This window comes from Dryobates pubescens, chromosome Z (assembly GCF_014839835.1).
Source record: "Dryobates pubescens isolate bDryPub1 chromosome Z, bDryPub1.pri, whole genome shotgun sequence".
Lineage (NCBI taxonomy): Eukaryota > Metazoa > Chordata > Aves > Piciformes > Picidae > Dryobates > Dryobates pubescens.
Genome location: NC_071657.1, coordinates 137,397,298 through 137,418,598, shown reverse-complemented (window position 1 = coordinate 137,418,598; position 21,301 = coordinate 137,397,298). Strand labels below are relative to the sequence as shown.

Sequence of the window (21,301 nt, the reverse complement as noted above, 5' to 3'; positions counted from 1 at the left end):
GGAGGAAGAAGGGAAGGACGGAAGGAGAGGAGAGAAGGACAGAGCTTGATCCTGTCTCATGTGACTCAAATATTGCCAAACAGGTTGACTTGTCCTAACTTGCAAGCACCTGGCATAGAAACAATCTATCATTTTGAACATTCCTAAATACAGTAATACACTCACTTAACCATGATTGTGTTGCCTACATTAAAGGGTGATGTGATTTCCAAAAGAGATAACACTGGATGAACCTGCTATCAAAGGTGACTTTAGTTGTTTCACTGAGATGAAGTTATTACAACCCACTGTGATTTTTACCACGTTGCAAACACCCTACTCAATCTTGGAGTCAAAGTTCTCTGATTTCATGTCATGATTTTGGGACAGTTCCCATGTATATATATATATGTTGGATTACCACTTGAGTATATTTTCTTCCCTGCTTACTCAAGTGGCATCTGCAGATCACCTTTCAAGGAGCCTATACATAAATAAATAAATAACTATTCCAGCCTTACAAAATCCTGCTTCTTTGAAGACATTTGCAGTGTAACCCCACAGTGTCTCTCCTGTTCCATGTAGCAAATGCCAGTAACTCTAACCAACTATTAATGATGGAGTCAGAGTATGGGGGAAAGGCTCTGGGGCTGTTCCCTCCTCCAGAATCACAGAATGTTAGGGGTTGGAAGTGACCTCAAAGGATAATCCAGTCCAACCCCACTGGCAGAGGAGGGTCACCTAGAGCAGATCACACAGCAACACATCCAGGCTGGGTTTGAATATCTCTAGAGAGGGAGACTCCACAACCCCCCTGGGCAGCCTCTTCCAGGGTTCTGTCACCTTCACAGGGAAAATATTTTCCTCCTGTTTCCATGGAACTTCTTATGCCTCAACTTCCACCACTGCCCCTTGTGCTGGCATTGGGCATCCCCCAGCAGAGCCTGGCTCCAGCCTCTGGGCACTCACCCTGCACATCTTTATCAACATGAATGAGGTCACCTCTCAGGCTCCTCCTCTCTAAGCTACAGAGCCCTCAGCTCCCTCAGTCCCTCCTCATAAGGAAGATGTTCCACTCCCCTCATCATTTTTGTGGCTCTGTGCTGGACTCTCTCAAGCAGTTCCCTGACATCCTTCTTGAACTGAGGGGCCCAAAAGTGGACACAATATTCCAGGGCAGAGTAAAGGGGGAGGAGAACCTCTCTTGACCTACTAACCACAGCCCTTCTAATCCACCCCAGAATGGCCTTGGCCTTCTTGGCCACAAGAGCACCTTGCTGGCTCATGGTCAACCTTTCATCCACTAAGACCCCCAGGTCCTTTTCCCCTTCACTGCTCTCCAGCAGGTCAGTCCCCAACCTATCCTGCTCCATAGGGTTGTTCTTTCCCAGGTGCAAGAATGCTGGGCTTGAAGGATCACTATTCAACAGGAGCTTAGCATTGTTCTTTTAACCGAGTAGCCTTGTACATTGCATACATCCTTTGCCATATGTGATATGGAAATTCTTCTCATGACTTAAGAATGCTTGAGGGGTCTGAGCATAGATATCTTACCACCACAGATAATTGCATTAAAGTATAATTTGATTATTGCCCCCCCCCCCTAAGTTTTGAAGTAAAAACCCCCAAACAATAGGCACCTTCAATTTAATGGTAGCTTTTTATTTAACAAGAGGCTTTTTTATTAGCTGCAGGGTCTTCTGTTCAGAATGCAGGATTTGTTATTTGGGATTGCTTCATGAGCAACCTGATCCAGTGTGGGAGGTGTCCCTGCCCATGGTAGGGGGGTTAGAACTGGATGATCCTTGAGGTCCCTTCCAGCCCTGACAATTCTGATTCCATGAATTCAATTTCTTCACTACCTTTTTTTCTGACATTAGCCAGCATAGCAAGCTTCAGAAGGAGGTGGATAAGATCCTGCTGCTGGTTACAATGAGAACTGCTGGTTTTCTTTCCCAGAAAAATTATGCAGAATTCACAAATGGTTGTATTGTACCACTCAGCTACAACCACAGTCATAAAGAAATTTAGATGCTATCCTAATTTTTGTTGCTGGAGGCAAGAATATATTTTTTTAAGTACTCTCTCTTAGCCCTTTTCAATCTTAAAGACAACAAAAGGTGATGAAAAAGTCTTTGTGGTGAATCCCAAGACTAGGAGATCCCCAAGGCAGTGTGGTTAGCACAAAACCAAGGAAAACCCTTTAATTCTGTAGATAGAATCCAGGCCTTTCAGTAAGTTAATGCAAGCCTGTTAAACACTCCTCTTAATGAAAACCCCAAAACACAACCAGAAAAAGCTAGGTGGTGTACTGCATTCATCTCTGGGCTCCCCAGTTCGAGAGGGACAGGGATCTGCTGGAGAGGGTCCAGCAGAGGGCTGTGAGGATGATTAGGGGACTGGAGCACTGCCTGGTGAGGAGAGGCTGAGGGACCTGGGGCTGTTTAGTCTGGAATAAAGGAGACTGAGAGGGGATTTAATAAATGTTTATAAGTATCTGAGGGCTGGGGGTCAGGAGGGAGGGGACAGGCTCTGCTCACTTGCCCCCTGTGATAGGACAAGGAACAATGGATGTAAGCTGCAGCACAGGAGGTTCCAACTCAACACAAAGGGGAGCTGCTTTACTGTGAGGGTCACAGAGCACTGGAACAGGCTCCCCAGAGAGGTTGTGGAGCCTCCTTTTCTGGAGACTTTCAAGGCCCATCTGGATGTCTTCCTGTGTGACCTGAACTAGATTGTATGGTCCTGCTCTGGCATGGGGGGGTTGAACTCGATGATCTCTTTGGGTCCCTTCCAACCTCTGACATTCTGTAGGCAAAGACCTTGTTAGATAGAATGGAATGGAATGGAATGGAATGGAATGGAATGGAATGGAATGGAATGGAATGGAATGGAATGGAATGGAACCAGACCAGACCAGGTTGGAAGAGACCTTCAAGATCATCGCATCCAACCCATCAACCAATCCAACCCACCTAAACAGCTAACCCATGGCACCAAGCACCCCATCAAATCTCCTTCTGAACACCTCCAATGATGGTGACTCCACCACCTCCCCGGGCAGCTAAATTCTCTCTCGAGTTCCTCTGCACGCAGATGGTTTGGGACTGGATGATCTCGAAGGTCTTTTCCAACCTGGTTAATTCTGCCTCTGGACCCCAGGTGCTGCTCTCGGACCCTGCTCACAGCCCAGGACCGCAGAGCTGCTGCGAAAGAGCAGTGGCATGAACGGCACACGGCAGTCGGAGCCGGCTGCCTCCAAACCTCCTATGAAAAACCCGAACCAAACCAACCAACCAAAACCCACCCAAACACCACGTGTTTTGTTTTGTTTTGGTAAAGAACCCTTGGCACCCTCTCCGGGAAGTAAATCGAGGCAAAGCCAACGGGGACTCGGTGAAAGACGTGGCCGCGCTGTTTCCTCCGACCACCACCCAGCAGCGGGGCCAGCCAGCAGCTCCGCGCCGAGACGAAGCCAGCCGCTGGCCGCCGGCCGCCAGCCGCTCGTTTGGGACCTTTCCCTTCCATCCCCTCAGCCTCCGAGGGGCTGCCGCGGGGGGGGGCTGCCGCGGGGGGGGGCTGCCGCGGGGGGGGCTGCCGCGGGGGGGGCTGCCGCGGGGGGGGCTGCCGCGGGGGGGGCTGCGCTGGCCGGCGCGCGGCCGGCAGCTGCCGTGCGGCGCACAGGTGAGCGCCGTCGGCGAGGCGGGAAAGAGGCAGGGCAGAAGGGGAGGGGTGTGAGCCCCCGCTCCTCTGCCCCTTGGGCGGGTCGAGGGGACCTGAGTGGATGAAGCCTGCGTCAGTCAGGGGCAGGGCGAGGCTGGCGGCTGGGGATGGCGGCCCCCGCCCGGCGTTGGGGTTCCAGTTGTGAGGAGCGGCGGCAGCAGCATGCGGGCGGCCGCCGGGGTAGGAGCGGTGGCTGTGGGCGGAAGGCACCTGCTGGATCTGAGGGCAGGAGGGCTGAGGCGGGGAGGGGGTTCTCTCCGCCGGCTTGTCGCTGCCCCGGCTGTGCCGCCACAGCGACGAGCCCGCTGAGGAATCCTTCCCTCCTCATCCCGTTCGGCGGGGGTAACAGCCACCCCCCCCCCGGTCCCCTCCGGCTGTTTGGTTCATCTCTTTCCTTCTAGGACGTGGTGGGCATCCTCTGCCTGATCTCCGTGGTGGCCGCGCTGGATTTCAAGTACCACCACGCCGAGGAGCTGGAGGCGTACCTGAAGGGGGTTCACGCCGAGTACCCCTCCCTCACCCACCTGCACAGCATCGGACGCTCGGTGGAAGGTAGGGAGTGAGGGCGAGGGCGGGGAGGCGAAGGCTTGCTGGTTTATTTAAGGAGGGACAAGCGTGAGGGAAAGGTGGCTGCGGGCGCGTTTGCTGGCGGCGGGAGCTGCTCTGATCGCAAGTCTGATTGCCGGCGCCTCTCCGCTTCGATCTCTGAAGTTCCCACTTCCTTTTGCCTAAGCGTGAATAACAAACGCTGATGACACTCGCGACGCCTCAGCTAGGGCAGAAATTCTTCTGTCTTTCTGTCTGTCTTTCTGTCTTCTTTTCCCCTGTGAATCGGAAACCTCCTAAGTGGCAGTTTCAGAAACAGGGCTTCCAAGAGCTTGAAAAGAAATGTGTGGTCCCCTCTTTGCTGAGTGCCCAGTCTAGGTGGGGCTGTAATAGGAGCGTGTGTTTTCCAACGTGTGGCTATGTTAAAAATATCTTCTCTCTGGCCTTTACCTATTATTCCTGTCAGTCTGGACTGACTAGAAAACAGATTGCAGATTCCATACTGATACGAGGTCGTGTAAGTGAGGAATTGGGATTCAATCTCAGACCCTACCATGCTGAAATCAGTAGTAGTCTTTCCTGCCTTATACAGAATTGTTAGGGTTGGAAGGGACCTCAAGGAGCATCTCGTTCCAACCCCCCTGACGTAGGCAGGGACACCTTACACTAAATCAGGTTGCCCAGAGCCACATCCAGGGATGAGGCTTCCACCACCTCCCTGGGCAACCTGTTCCACTGTCTCACCGCCCTTATGGTGAAGAACTTCTTCCTAACATCCAATCTGAATCTACCCATTTCTATTTTTTTTCCATTCCCCCCAGTCTTATCATTACCTCACACCCTAAAAAGTCCCTCCCCAGCTTTCTTGTAGGCCCCCTTCAATACTAGAAGGCAATAAGGGCTCCTTGGAGCCTTCTCTTCTCCAGACTGAGCAACCCCAACTCCCTCAGTCTGTCCTCATAGCAGAGCAGCTCCAGCCCTCTGCTCATCCTCGTGGCCCTTCTCTGGACACCTTCCAGTGCCTCCAGATCCTTTTGACTAGTATTTTTTAATAATAAATCTATAGGAAAGGAAAAAAAAAAACCCCAACCAACCACACAGCACATTTTATTTAAAGAGATTAAAAAGTTTAGTATTTATCAGCATGTAAAGAATGTCTAATTTTAAGAAAAACAAGCAACCAAAAATACCCCCAGAAAGTGTATTTTAATTCAGAAACTTCACAGAGTTATTGAGGCTGGAATAGACCTCTGAGATCAAGTCCAACCTATGACCTAACACTGATCAGACCATGTCATTAATTGCCACATCCAATTTTGCCTTAAACACCTCCAGGGGTAGTGACTGCACCACCTCCTTGGGCAGTCCATCCCTGTGTTTAATTCCCCTTTCCGTGAGGAACTGCTTCCTACCATCCAACCTAAACCTCCCCTGGCACAGCTTCACAAGCTGCCTGGCAGAAGAGCCTGACCCCCACCTTACTACAGCTTCCCTTCAGGTACTTGTAGGGTGTGATAAGGTCCCCCCCTGAGTCTCCTCTTCTCCAGGCTGAACACCCCTAGCTCCCTCAGCCTCTTCCTTATCAGACCTTCCCTCCAGTCCCTTCCCCAGTCTCATTGTTCTCCTCTGGACCTGCTCCAGCACCTCAAGATCATTCTTTGGCTTTGATAAAGAGGTGTACAACCAAACAGAAGCTCATTCTTTAGAAGTGCCATCTGTTCCTCTAATTCCATTTCCTACCACTGGAAGGAGATAGTTGGGGCATCTGTTACCAATCTATGCTTGTGGGTTTTTTTCAAAACCTACAACTTCTCCTGAGTAGAAAATGGTGAAAATCACTGCTAGTTTCTTTTTGTACCTCCTCCTGCTGTTACCACATGCATCTTCAGGTTTTTGAAGTATTCTTGCATTTGTCTAGGACATAGCTCTCAGCTGAAGAGAGGTATCAAACAGCTGTCATGTTGCTGTGCATATGTGCTCTGGTCTCTGTGCATGTCTTCACTCACTCTTCAGAAAGTCTCATGGGAAGGCTCAAACTAAACAAGGAGTCTTAAAGTTACTTAAGCTGTGTTATTGGCTTCATCAAAGGCAGAATCATAATGGATTATGTTATTCATCCACTTGGGAGAAGGCTGGTCTCTAGAAGTATGCTTCCTTCCAGTACATCCTGCTTATTAACCATATCTTCATGTTCCTGCCTCAAAGGGACTTAGCTAGTGTTTTAATGGTAGGACTAGATTCTGACTTCTCTGGTGTGAACTCTGCTGGCTTATCTTTGTGAAGGTAGGACAACATCTTTCATCTAACCTGAGAGAATGAAGTTTTGGCACTTACCTATCTAGGCATCTGAAAGCTGATAACATGAAAGGTTTAACTTGTCTGAGTGCCATTAGCATGAAGATCTCTTGATTGGGATCAAGCAATGCACTGTAACTTCATTCACATCTTGGTGTATTGCCTCCTGCTTTGCCAAACTGCGTGAGAAAAGATAATTATGTGGACTCTCCCTTGTTCTGCCAGCTCCATGCCATGATTCATAGAATTGTTTGGGTTGGAAGGGACCTTAAAGATCAGCCAGTTCCACAGTCAGAGACACCTTCTACTAGCCCAGGCCTCATCCAACGTGGCTTTGAACACCTCCAGGGAGGGGGCATCTACAACCTCCTTGGACAACCTGTTCCAGTGTCTTACCACTCTCACTATAAAGAGTGTTTTACTAATATCTTGTATAAATCTAAATCTACCTCTAAAAAGTGGTAAGTTATGCTTTTTGCATGTCCTGTGTGCATGTAGCATTCCTCTGAATGGAATGGGTGGACAGTGGAAGCTTTCTCAGTGCCATATAAAGCAGAAGGACAGTGAAAAATCTTCTGTATTTCTCTATTTTTTTAATTAAGATATTTCTAGTTCTATGAAATATGCCTCTGAAGTCCCCTGCAATATGGTAGGGGATAGAACTGAATTGGAGTCTCTCTTCTTTCTTTCTTTCTTTCTTTCTTTCTTTCTTTCTTTCTTTCTTCCCCCCCTCATGTTGAAAGAAAGTTTTGTCATGGCAGTGGTTATATAATTTTTGTGTAAACAAGGTTTGGGTTTTAGTCATCAGGCTGAAGTTCTGTTCCTCTTTTCTTACATAAGATGACAAAACCAAGAATGTGTGTGTGCACATGGATGTGCCCTTCCTTGTATAGGTTTATTTTGTGTCCCACTAGCAATCAGCTGAACTGTGATAGCAAAATGGATTTTAATGATGGGGAGAAACAGACATCCATTTAATTACTATAAAAATGAGATCAGTGCTTTGAGAAGGAACTATTTACTACCACCCTCTGGGGTATGGCCTGTCAAGCCAGTTCCCCATCACCACACAGACCACTTCTCTAGGCCATAATGTGTCAGTTTGTCTAGGAGGAGATTGTGGATGTCTGTGTCAAAAGCCTTGGAAATGTCCAGGTAGCCAATGTCCACTGCTTGCCCTGCATCACCTGAGCAAGTTACTTAGTCATAGAAGGCCATCAGGTTTATCAAGCACAATTTGTCCCTGATGAATGCATGTTGGCTTTTTCCAATTGCATGCATCAGCTCCTGGCAGTCCCCAGGAGGATTTGTTCCTGGGGATTGAAGTGAGGCTAATGGGTCTAGACTTACCTCAGTCCTCCTTGGAACCCTTCTTGTACATGAGGGTGGCATTAGCCTTCTTCCAGTCTTCAGGGATGTCCCCTGATCTCCATGATTTCTTGGGAGTCCATGTCCAACTTTTCATCCACCAGTACCCAAAAGTGATTTGCTGCAGGGCTGCTCTCTATCACTTCATCTCCCAGCATACATTGATAATGAGGATGGTGTTGACCCAGGTGCAGGACCTTGCACTTGGCTTTGTTGAACCTCATGAGGTTCACCTGGGCCCATTTTTCCAGTTTGTCCAGGTGCCCCTGGATGACATCCTGTTACCTGGTATGTCAACCACACCACTCAGCTTGGTGACATCTGCAATCTTGCTGATGGTGCACTCAATCCCACTGTCCATAGCATTGATGAAGATACTGAACAACACTGAATACAATAGAATTGAATCAGCCAGGTTGGAAAAGACCTCAGAGATCCAACCTGTCACCCAGCACCTCATGACTAACTAACCATGGCTCCAAGTGCCACATCCAAGCCTTTACTGAACACCTCCAGTGATGGTGACTCCACCACCTCCCTGGGCAGCACAGTCCAATGGCCAATCTCTCTTGCTGGGAAGAATTTCTTCCTAACATCCAGCCCAAACCTCCCCTGGCACAGCTTGAGACTGTGTCCTCTTGTTCTGGTGCTGGTTGCCTGGGAGAAGAGACCAACCCCCACCTGGCTACAACCTCCCTTCAGGGAGTTGTAGAGAGCAGCAAGGTCTCCCCTGAGCCTCCTCTTCTCCAGGCTAAGCAACCCCAGCTCCCTCAGCCACTCCTCACAGGGCTGTGCTCCAGACCCCTCCCCAGCTTTGTTGCCCTTCTCTGGCCATGTTCAAGTGTCTCAATGCCCTTAAATTGAGGAGCCCAGAACTGGACAGAGGACTCAAGGTGTGGCCTAACCAGTGCTGAGTCCAGGGCAGAATGACTTCCCTGCTCCTGCTGGCCACGCTGTTCCTGATGCAGGCCAGGATGCCATTGGCTTTCACAGTACAGACCCCTGAGGGACACCACTTGTCCCCTGTTTCCATGTGCACGTTGAGCCACTACCCTCTGGGTGCAACCATCCAGCCAATTCCTTGTCCACCCATCAAATCCATATCTCTCCAACTTGGAGAGAAGAATGTTGTGGGGGACTGTGTGAAAGGCCTTGCAGAAGTCCAGACAGATGACATCCATTGCCCTTTCCTTGTGCACTGATGTGGTCACTTTATTGTAGAAAGCCACTAAATTGGTCAAGCAGGACTTGCTCTTAGTACAGCCATGGTATCTGTCTCAAATCACCTCCCTGTCTTCCATCTGCCCTCTCAGATCTTCTAGGAGGATCTGTTTCATGGTCTTCTCAGGCACAGAGGTGAGGCTAACAGGTTGGTAGTTCCCTGGGTTGTCCTTTCTACCCTTGTTAAAAATGGGTGCAATGTTTTGTTTCTTTCAGTCTGCAGGGGCTTCACCTGACTGCCAGGAACATTCCAAATGTCATGGAGAGTGCCTTTGCAACTGCATCAGGCAACTTCCTCAGGACTGTGGAATGCACCTCTGTGGGAGAAGGGTCTATATCGCAACACATCTCATCACAGACTTGTGTATGTTCAGGTTCCTCAGGTGGTCATGAACCTTGTCTTCACTTAGAGTGGGAAGGGGTCCTCATATTGTGGCCCTTCAACCTGGGAGGTGTGAGGAGAGAGGTTGCCAGTGAAGACCAAGGCAAAAAAGTTGTTACAAGTCTCAGCCTTTTCCTCACCTGTTGTTACTAACTCACCCTTCTTGCTCATCTGGCGGTAGGCTTCCTTTAACTTTCCTTTTCCCTCTTTGACATGCCTGTAGAAGCTGCTCTTGTTATTCTTTGTATCCCTTGCCAAGTTCAGCTCCAACCACACCCTGGCCTTCCTGACCTCATCCCTACAACCAGGCAGCATCCCTATACTCTTCCCCTAACAATCTAGTACTGTACACTGCCCTTTAGACTTGGATTAATGATGAATGTGAAGTAAAGGCTTGACTTTTGGCTGGCATAGAATCACAGAATTGTCAGGGTTGGAAGGGGCCTCAAGGAGCATCCAGTTCCAACCCCCCTGCCATGGGCAGGGACACCTCACACTACAGCAGGTTGCTCACAGCCACCTCCAGCCTGGCTGCAAAAACCTCCAGGGATGAGGCTTCCACCACCTCCCTGGGCAACCTGTGCCAGGCTCTCACCACCCTCATGGGGAACAACTTCTTCCTAACATCCAACTGCAATCTTCCCATTTCTAGCTTTGCTCCATTCCCCCCAGTCCTGTCACTCCCTGACACCCTCAAAAGTCCCTCCCCAGCTTTCTTGGAACCCCCTGCAGATACGGGAAGGCCACAATTAGGTCTCCTCAGAACCTTCTCTTCTCTAGACTGAGCAACCCCAACTCCCTCAGTCTGTCCTCATAGCAGAGCAGCTCCAGCCCTCTGCTCATGCTTGTGGCCATTCTCTGGACAAGTTCTAGCACCTTCAGATTCTTCCTGTAATAGAGACTCCAGAAGTGGATGCAGTACCCAGAGCTCTGTGGGTGCATAGAATTGACTATTCAAAGCCCAGGTGTTGGAGGATGATAGGGACCTGTGTGTTACTATTTCAGGAAGTGACTGCCTCTCGTTCTTTAATGGAAAGATCTAAACACTTTTTATGGTAGAAACCTCACTTGCTTCAGGCAGGTAATAAAGTAATGTAGTCCTGGAGGCTATCTAGTTTGAGCTCCTGTTCAGAGCACAGCTGCTTGAAAGATTATGAAGCTCAGGGCTTTCTCCACCCAAGTGTTGAATATCTGCAGGGGTGGAGATCCTGCAAGGTCACCAAGTGCCCTATTCAGTGCTCACCTACCTGTGTTTTATTGCATCCAATTAGGATTTCCCTTGCTGCTGAGTTGTTACCTGCCCTTTTCTTGTGTATGTCTAATGAAGTTCTGGTTAGGTCTTCTCTATAATATCCCTTTAGGTAGCTGAAAGTTGTAGCTGTCTCATCCTCTAGGCTGAACAAACTGATCTCCAGTCTCTTTTCAGACATAATGTGATCATCTTAGTCACCCATTGCTGGGCTTCCTCCAGTGTGATGTTGTTCCTCTTGTGTAAGGAACTCCTAGCTGGACATGGTACTCTGTGTGTAGCTGTACTAATACTTAGTGGAGGGGCATATTTTGTCCTCAGGGTGCTGGGATTTGTTCTTGCTGATGTGGCCCAGCATATAGGTTGCTGCAGGAACACAATACTGACTCATTTATCCTGTCCACCTGGGCATTGCTCCCATACCAAGCAGCCCCTGTTTTGCAGAGCTTCACTCTAACCAGTCTACAGCCTGTACAAGCATGGAGTTACCTTCTTGAGCTGATAATCTCAGTATGGGCTTCTTCCATTCCAGATGCAGGAGTTTGCATTTGCCTTTGTCAAACTAAATGAGTTTGTTGTTGAGAAATTCTTTCATTTTGTTAGGGCCCTTCTGCATGCCAGCCCTGCCCCTGATGAAGATGTTAAACAGTATCAGCTTCAGTATTGACCCTTGAGAAATGCTGCTAATAATTTGCTGTCACCTGAACCACCAAATGCTCAGTCCAGGCAGCTTACGATTCTGACCTCACTGTAGCCTGCTCAGCTAATCCATCTGTTCCCAGCTGTGAGGGTGACTGAGCTCTGGAACTGGCAGATTCTCCATCCTTGGAGATATTCAAAAGCCATCTGGAAACAGTCATGAGCAACTAGCTGTAGGTGGCCCTGCTTGAGCAGAGGAGGGTGTGACTCTGTTGAAAGCCTTGCTAAGGTCAAGGTTAAAGAAGGAGAGTGCTTCCCTTTCTCCCACTACCCAGTCACTTCTGCACAAAAGGTAGGCAGTCAAGTATGATGTGTCACAGATGAATTTTGAGGTGAGATGTACAAAATGTGTTGGGATATAAGCAGGCTATAACAGCAGTGTACACACCAGAACCAGTACCTAGAGCCTCAGGGGAAGGCAAAGTAAGAGATGGTCAATCCATTTTGTGGTGGTTTAAAACAGCAAATGGAAATTCACTGCTACTCTGACTGATTGCTGGGAACATAGAATCATGGCACGGTCTGGGGCAGAAGGCACCTCCAAAGGTCATCCAGTCTGACCTCCCTGCAGTCAGCAGGGACATCCCCAACTAGACCAGGCTGCCCAGGGCCTTGTTGAGCCTCACCTTGAATATCTCCAGGCAACCTGTTCTAGTGTTCCACCACCCTCATAGTAAAGAACTTGTTCCTGACAGCCAATCTAAACTTGCTCTTCTCCAGCTTAAAGCCATTGTCCCTCATCCTGTCACTGCAGGCATTATAAACAGACTCTCCCCATCCTTCTTGTAGGCTTCCTTCAGGTACTGGCAGGCTGCTATTAGGTCTCCCTGGAGCTTTCTTTTCTCCAGGCTGAACACCCCCAGCTCCCTCAGCCTGTCCTTGTAGCAGAGGTGCTCCAACTTGCTGATCATTGTCATGGCCCTCCTCTGGACCTGCTCCATCAGGTCTATGTCAACATCTCTGCTAGATTCCCAGGAAGAATGCGTTCTAGACTGCCTGTGGATTATTCAGTCTCTGGGTCTGTACATGTGGAAGTGATGATATTTAATTATGTATCTCATTTGCTAAGCTATTGTACTTCAGCAGGGGCAGAAGGAAGTTAGAATGAATGTAGCCTGTTGGCTAACAAAGCTGAGTGTTTGTTCTAATTCAGTGGGCAAATTTGTCACCTGCAAATCTTGAGGGGAGTGGTTGTGAGTTTGGGAGAGATCTGGACGTGGAGCAGTGGATGTAAGCTGCAGCACAGGAGGTTCCACCTGAACACAAGGGCTGGGTGTCAGGAAGGAAGGGACAGCCTCTGCTCACTTGTGCCCTGGGACAGGACAAGGGGCAATGGATGGAAACTACAGCACAGGAGGTTCCACCTCAGCATGAGGAAGCACTTCTTTACAGAAAGGGTCCTAGAGCACTGGAACAGGCTGCCCAGAGAGGTTGTGGAGTCTCCTTCTCTGGAGACTTTCAAGGCCCATCTGGATGTGTTCCTGTGTGACCTGAGCTAAGTTGTATGGCCCTGCTCTGGCAGGGGAGTTGGACTCCATGATCTCTTTAGGTCCCTTCCAACCCCTGACATCCTGTGATCCTGTGATGTGGTCTTGCAGGTGGATAGATATAGATGCATGATGGCCCAGAAAATCCTTTGATTCTTTTATACTTCCAGAAGTGTTGTTGAATCTGCCTGTAAAAGACCTTTGGCAGGAGCTGTTTTCTAGCCCACGCAATACCCAAGCTCGGCACAGTGTGCGCTGGGTAATGGTAGAGGAAGCGGCAGAGCTGTCTCAGCCTGGAGAACAGGACCTGGTGTAACTCTATTAACTTGTCCTGCCTAATACCCCCCCAGCAAAAACCAGACTGGCTGCTCAGCAAGGCAACCCTTAGTGTGTGTTATCAAAAAGAAAACATTTGATGTATGTGCATTATCTGTGGCCTTTTTTGTTCAAGATAAGCTTGCTGTTACTCTTAGTGGACAAGAAAACCAGGGTGGTGGGAAGCAGACTGCAGGGTTCTGATAGGCCTAATAACCTTATCAGGAGAACCAAGCCAAGCAGCTGTTGAAATGGCTGAGTGGCTTTGGTAGTAGATTCACACTCTCTTAAAACAGCTCTTTTCAGATGCACTGCAGATTGCACCAGAGCAACGGCAAGCTGATTACAGCTTGCTTAAGGTCTGCCTTCTCTGGAGGCAAGTCTGCATTGTTAGAATTCCACTCAAACTGGAACAATTGCAAGCACCATTCTTAGGCCAGCTCCTGTTCACTGAGCAAGTGTTTTGTGTGTGGGTAAAGGAACTCTGTCTTTACCTAGCGAAGAGCTTCAAAGCTGGTTTAACAGCTGAACATCTCTTTGGCAGATGCTGGAACTGAGGAGACAAAGCCCAAACCAAGCTGACCAGACTGGAAGGGGGTTTGAGTTAGAAATTTGCAGGAACAGCTTAGTTCAGAAGGGCTGTCCTGAAAGGGTTTTATTTTTTAAGGGGACAACCATGGTTTAATCTCATTCTGCTGTTTGCTATTCAATTACTCTCTCTGTTGCCCTTGAACTGGCACATTCCACCCATTAATCTTAAGAACTTTGCTAACTTTGACTGGTGGGCCAAAGAAAATCTCCCTTATCAGCATTCTGCCATCCCTGCTCTATAAACAGAGAGGCTGAAGCATGCAGGGGGTGGGGTGGTGTCTTTGGTTGGTTTGGTTTTTAAAGTCCATGCAGGACGAGGGGGAATGGAAAAAAAATAGAAGTGGGTAGATTCAGACTGGATGTTAGGAAGAAGTTGTGCCCCATGAGGGTGGTGAGAGACTGGCACAGGTTGCCCAGGGAGGTGGTGGAAGCCTCATCCCTGGAGGCTTTTAAGGCCATGCTGGATGTGGCTCTGTGCAACCTGATCCAGTGTGAGGTGTCCCTGCCCATGGCAGGGGGGGTTGAACTGGATGCCCCTTGAGGTTCCTTCCACCCCTAACAATTCTATGATGCTATGCAGGACTTCCACATGGCTGTGTGCACAGAGCGTACCATGTGCCACAGGGAAGGTGTACTCGCCAGGGCTCCCTGCCAAAGGGCTCACTAAGGATTAGGACTTGGTGCAGCAGTGTACCAGTGCTTGCCTGCTAACAGAGTTAAGAGAGAACCTAGGCAATTAACCTGCCCCTGACATCATTCTGCACAATCATTAGTGGAACCTGTGCCCAGATTGGTGACAGGGATCAGTTTAGATCTCTTGACAGTTCTAGAATAGAATAGAATAAACCAGGTTGGAAGAGACCGTCAGGATCATCGTGTCCAACCCATCAACCAATCCAACCCAGCTAAACAACTAACCCATGGCACCAAGCACCCCATCAAGTCTCCTCCTGAACACCTCCAATGATGGTGACTCCACCACCTCCCCAGGCAGCCCATTCCAATGGGCAATCACTCTCTCTGTATAGAGCTTCTTCCTGACATCCAACCGAAACCTCCCCTGGTGCAGCCTGAGACTGTGTCCTCTGATACAGTGTGATTGATACTTTTAGACTTTTATAGGAGGCTACTGGCCACAAGTGCTAACTTCAGCTTCATTGCATGCCAGTGAGAATGCTTAATAACAGAAGACCAGACATTATACCTGTCTGGCCTGTATGTTGATAATATGTAGCTGAAACATGGAAATGAAAAACAGGAACTTATTTTCAGGCATTTCTTGTAACATGGCATGGAAAGAGCCTGGGTTACTACCATCACCAATAAAATGCACTGAAAACTGAATTTACATTAGGAACATATACTCTGGGTGGCTTTACTTTCTTCAGAACACCAGGGGAAAAAAAATGGTAGTGCTGGAGAAAACAAAACTGAAGTTTGTGTCCATAAAATGTTTGTACTCTACTGGAGTGGTTCTTAGGAGATGAGTTTCAGGGGTCCTGGCACTGTACACAAATAGAAAGAAAAGGCTGCACACAGCCCAGTGTACTCTGAGATAAGTTTCTCAGTCTTGCCCATTATCAAATGATGATACAGACTGAACTGGAGTAGCAGTGTGTTCAAAAAGAAGGCAGAAATAACAGGTGATTAAAAGGCAAAAAGGCTCTCTTCAACTTGAAAACAAATTCTCTAGAGGAAAACCCCCAGGGAGCGTGATGCCTTCCAAGGGAATATTGCAGTTAGGTTCTTTGCCTGGGCTTACATGATGTGAGTTATGTTTGTGCAGAAGAGTGTTGGTTTGTTCCACTTGAATGACAGCTGCAGATGGCTTTCCTCTTGTCTCCAGTCCTCACTTGTGCATCCCCCTTCCGCCCTCCTCATCTCCCACCCCACCGATTTCCTTGGGACTGCGAACCGCAGTCTCAACACACGAGCGTGGTGTGTGTAGATAACAGAAGCATTGAGATTTTCAGGGATCCTGTTTAGCAGCAGGAATGAATGAGACTTCCTGCACTCTGAGGAGCTGGTGTAAAGCACACTGAATTCACTTGGCTCAAGGCCAGAGTTTCCTTTTAAAATGGCCCTTCTAAAACGTAATCGTCGTAGTCAAGCTTTGACCCCCCTCTTGTTTGCCCCCCTTCCCCCCCCCCCACTGATTTATTTCCCCCCTGTTATGTACCAATTGTTCTCTTTGGTGTTCTTTCCTTCTTAGCCATCTTTATTCTAGTCTTTGTCCATACTTGTGGCATATTGGAAGCGTATTTAGGAGAATCTGGGTGGATTTATGGGTTAGTTTTTCTAATTGCAAGGGTTTTTTTCTTCACAGATGGACTTTGTCCTAACAGCCTTGTAAACTCTATTTGCAGCATATTATGTGAGTCACTGTGATGGGAAGGGGGGGAAAAAAAAGCAGAGCAGGAGGCCTGACTCCTTCAGGGATTATCTAGTCAAGGCTTACCCATGACTTTAAAAACACAAAGTATTAGCCTGTGTTGTTCAAAATCTCCAGCTTCCAGCAGAGCTTTGCTCTACTGTGATACTGGGTGATAAACCATGTGCTTCAGTAGGACTTGCAGTTACTACTTTATCTTTTAAGTCCATTTGTCCTGACTGAAACTAAGAAAAGAAATCCTTAAGTGCTCTGTTGTGGTTTTACCTCAGCTGGCAACTAAGCACTGTGCCCATTTGCTCCACCCACAGCGGGATGGGGAGGAGAAGTGGGGTGGGGGAGGAAGCAAAACTCATTTGCTGAATTCCAAACTGTTTAAGTAAAATAAGATAATTGTAAGGAAAATGAATGTAGCAGAAAGAGAAAAATAAACCCCAAGTGGTGCACAATGCATTGCTCACTACCAGCTGCACCCTGTGGTAGGACAAAGGGCAGTGGATATAAACTACAGCACAGGAGGTTCCACCTCAACATGAGGAAGGACTTCTTTGCTGTGGGGGTGACAGAGCACTGGAAGAGGCTGCCCAGAGAGGTTTAGGAGTCTCCTCCTCTGGAGACTTTCCAAACCCATCTGGATGCATTCCTGTGTGGACTCCCCTGGGTGATCCTGCCCTATCTGGATGTGTTCCTTTGTGACCTGTTCCAGATTCTGTGGTCCTGCTCTGGCAGGAGCGTTGGACTCAAAAATCTCCAGAGGTCCCTTCCAACCCCTAACATCCTGGGATCCAAAGCAGGATCTGAGCAGTGATCTGCCCCTCCTGACCAGTGTCCCTCAGTCTAAATACTGAGCATGATGTTCTGTGGTATGTAATACTAGGGTATGGAGTATTCCTATAGCTAATTTGGGTCAGCTGTCCTGGCCATACACCCTCCCAACTTCTTGTTTGCTTCCTCACTGGCAGAACACGGGAAGCTGAAAAATCTTTAACTTCCTTGTTGCCAAGGAGTGCTTATCTTAATGCAACAGTGTTTTATCAACATTATCCTCACACTACATGCAAAACACAGCACTGTACCAGCTACCAGGGAGAAAATTAACTCTGTCCCATCCTAAACCAGGACATGTCAAAACCAAATGTAGTTTCACATTTCATCTGACTGTATCCTCTAGCAATTTAGGTACAGATGGTTCACATTTAAACTAATTCTAGGATGTCTCTTTACAGGAGAAAAGCCACAGACCTCCTGCCTTTGCAACAGCAGTAGTGTAATGTGACCCAGGTAGTTTGTGTGCAAGCAGTCTTCTGATAGCCAAGTACTAAGATTTTTTCCTGAGGATAACATGGCTCAACATTGCATTCCTGTCACTACAGCTATGGCTTTAATGCATTCTTTTTTAAGCTTTTATGGTTGTTTTTTTTTGTGCAAATAACTTAGGAAAAAATGTAATGATCAGTGTCAGAGGTTTAAAAGATTGCTAAGTCAAGACATTACTCTTAGATGCAATCACTTACTCTGAGCCTGCTCCTATTCTCCTGCAGTGAAAGTAAAATAATTTGCTTTAATCACCCCACCTGGAGCTCTGTGTCCAGTTCTGGAACCCCTATTACAAGAAAGATCTGAATGTGCTGAAAGGTGTCCAGAGAAGGGCCAGGAGGATGAGCAGAGGGCTGGAGCTGCTCTGCTATGAGGACAGACTGAGGGAGTTGGGGCTGTTCAGTCTAGAGAAGAGAAGGCTCTGAGGAGACCTAATTGTGGCCTTCCAGTATCTGAAGGGAACCTACAAGAAAGCTGGGGAGGGACTTCAGAACAAGAGGACACAGTCTCAAGCTGCACCTGTATCTATGCTGATGATCAGTGATCAAAGTGCACCACAGGGGTGTAGTTTGAATTGCCTCTTCAGTACCATGTTGTTAGTTTTTAAACAAATTCTAATGGCAGACTTGCTTAAAAAGAAATAAAACTCTTAGTCCATGCTGTTGTTGTACCTAAATCACAGAAGCATTCAGGTTGGAAAAGAGCCAACCCAGAACCCTACTCTATAAGGCTCACCCCTAAACCAGAGCCCAAAGCACCATAGCCAAATCACCTTGAAACACAATGTTTCCTGATGTCCAGTCTAAACCTCCCCAGTGGCAGCTTGAGGCCATTCCCTCTTGTTCTGTCACTAATGACCTGGGAGCAGAGACCAGCACCAACCTCTCCACAACCTCCTTGCAGGGAGCTGTAGAGAGCCAGGAGGTCTCCCCTCAGCCTCCTCTCTTTCCCACTAACCATCCCCAGCTCCTTCAGTTGCTCTTCATCAGATTTCTTCTCCAGGCTCTTCCCAGCTTCCTTGCCCTCCTCTGCCCTGGCTGCAGCACTTCCACATCTCTCTTGGATTGAGGTGCTCCAAACTGGACCCAGCACTGGAGGTGTGGCCTCCCCAGAGCTGAGTGCCAGGGGACAATCCCCTGCTCCTGCTGGACACAGCATTGCTGATCCCAGCCAGGATGCCTTTGGCTTTCTTGGCCACCTGGGTACACTGCTGGCTCCTATTCAGCTGCTTGTCCATTAGAAGCCTCAGGTCTTTTTCTGCCAAGCAGCTTTCCAGCCACACCGCCCCAAGCCTGTTGTGTAGCGTGGGTGGTCAATCTGTTTGCATTCTCCTCTTGCTTGAGGATAGGGCAGTAATGTATCCCTGGTACCCCATTTCAGGGTTAACCCTGTGTGGAAGAAGTGTTTCTAGTAGCTTTTTAGTCACCTTCCACAAATGAGGAGAGCAACTTGCATCCCCAAGGGGAGGACTAGGACCCCTGGCTGTAAATTCTTGGAGCTGCCAGTGTTGCTGATTCTCAGAGTTGTCATAATTTAAAGCTTTATTGTGTGTGGCTATGGTATGGCATGTTGTGTTCAGCCACTCCACATGGCTACAAAGGGAGACCTACTCATAATACATTAAGTAGTTGATAGGCAAGATATAAGTTCTTAGCCTGAAGCCTTTGTTCCTGAGGCAATTGTTCCATGCATTGTTTTGCACAGGAGACAGATAGAGATGTTTTAGTGATTTATTTAAGACTGGGTTTGTTGTTTGCTTTTTGGTTTTGGTGGGTGGTTTTGTTTTTGGTGTGTTGGTTGGTTTGGTTCTCTTTGAATGAAAGCTGGATGTGCACATGACTGCTAGTTCTGCTTCCAGAACATTTTCTTACGTTGGGGAGCTCATGGAGATGAACTCAGTGCACAGGGCTGGCTGTAGCAAACTTCCCCTCCCAGCTGAGATGCTTTCCTCCCTGTAAAGTCCTCTTTTTGTGGCAGAGTGGTTGAGATGTGAGCAAAAGGTTAGAGGATGCTACCAAGCAGATGAATCTGCAGCTTGATGTTTACTTGTTGTTCTGGGAAAGGTCAGTCCATGGCAGTTCAGTTATTTAATGTACTGTCTGTAGCTGCTGTGGAGCACACTGAGCACACAGTGGATTTAGGGCAGTTTCAGTGACATTTCCTGTTTGTTCCTAGCCAATATCTCTGAGTCTTGCAGTTACCTGAGGCACTCAAGCAGAACCAGAGCAGGGCTGCATAAGTAAACTTTATCTTAAAGCTAGAATTGAAGCAAAATGTGCTCTCAGTAAGAAGTGGATTCCTGCTGTGTCAGTTCAAAAGTCAAGAGTGGTCCAGCAGGCTTTTAGAACAGAGAAAAGTCTGGGAGTAGAGTAGGTACAGAATCATCACAGAGTCACAGAATTTCAGGGGCTGGAAGGGACCTCAAAAGCTCATCCAGTCCCAGCCCTCTGCCAGAGCAGGATCACCCAGAGCAGATCACACAGGAGCACATCCAGGTGAGTTTTGAATTATCTCCAGAGAGGGAGACTCTGCACCCCCCCTGGGAAGCTTGTGCCAAGTACTTCCCCAGCATGCACTGCTAGCAAGGTGCACCCTGGCTGCTTCGGGCAGAGCCTATTTCCTAACTGTGGTGGCCCTAAAGTAGGTTAAAGTACAAAGCTTGCTTCGATGCATGCTTGCATTAGGCTGATCTCAGAATCCAAGAAGAAACAAAGGCCCCCAAAGCACCTTTCCTCAGAGACAAAGGGACTGAGTTCTTCTGGTTTGTAGGTGGTAACACAGCCAGAAACTTAGCTCCCTGCAGCATCTGTTGCCTTTCCTAAAGAACAGGAACTAATGCTTCCAAGGAGACATTTTGCTCCCCACTTTGAGAGAGAATCTGGAAGCAACTGCTCAAACTAATATAGCTTGTGAAGTGAACTAGAAACAGAGGATGGTGATGATAAGGATGGGATTATTAAAAGAAAAGTCAGGGCTCTTTCTTTTTGCTCATTCTAGCCTTTTTTAAAGTAAAATTTCAAAAGAAAGGCCTGGGGGAGGAGGGTGGTGCTGTGAGGTGAAGCTGCCCACTGTGTCCCTTTGTAGGATTCTGCTTCTCAGTGTCCAGATGTGTGTGACAGAGTCACAGAATTGTCAGGGTTGGAAGGGACCTCAAGGATCAGCCAGTTCCAACCCCCCTGCCATGGGCAGGGACACCTCACACTACAGCAGGTTGCTCACAGCCACATCCAGCCTGGCTGCAAACACCTCCAGGGATGAGGCTTCCCCCACCTCCCTGGGCAACCTGTGCCAGTCTCTCACCACCCTTATGGTGAAGAACTTCTTCCTAACATCTAATCTAAATCTCCCCTCCTCTAGCTTGGATCCATTCCTTCCAGTCCTATTGTTCCCTGACACCCTCAAAAGTCCCTCCTCAGCTTTCTTGTAGCCCCCTTCAGATACTGGAAGGCCACAATTAGGTCTCCTCAGAGCCTTCTCTTCTCCAGACTGAAAAAACCCAGCTCTCTCAGTCTCTCCTCATAGGAGAGGATCTCTAGCCCTCTGATCATCTGCTGAACACCTTCCAGCACCTCCGGATCCTTCATGTAACAGAGGCTCCAGAACTGGACACTGCTCCAGCTGTGGTCTCAGCAGAGTGGAGCAGAGGGGGAGAATCCCCTCCCTGGCCCTGCTGGCTCTGCTTCTGTTGCTGCAGCCCAGGCTCTGCTTGGCTCTCTGGACTGCAAGTGCTCACTGCTGGC

The 21,301-nt window shown here is 48.3% G+C and overlaps 1 protein-coding gene across 1 annotated transcript in view; it reads left to right on the top strand.

The window, feature by feature from the left end:
- Nucleotides 1-3,859: 3,859 nt before the first annotated feature.
- Nucleotides 3,860-21,301, top strand: part of CPM (carboxypeptidase M) — a 51,908-nt gene continuing 34,466 nt past the window's right edge. The window contains exons 1-2 of the mRNA XM_054178454.1: nt 3,860-3,882; nt 4,104-4,254. Coding sequence (XP_054034429.1) covers nt 3,865-3,882; nt 4,104-4,254 — 169 coding nt within the window. The 5' untranslated portion in view covers nt 3,860-3,864. The remainder of the gene's footprint in view (nt 3,883-4,103; nt 4,255-21,301) is intronic.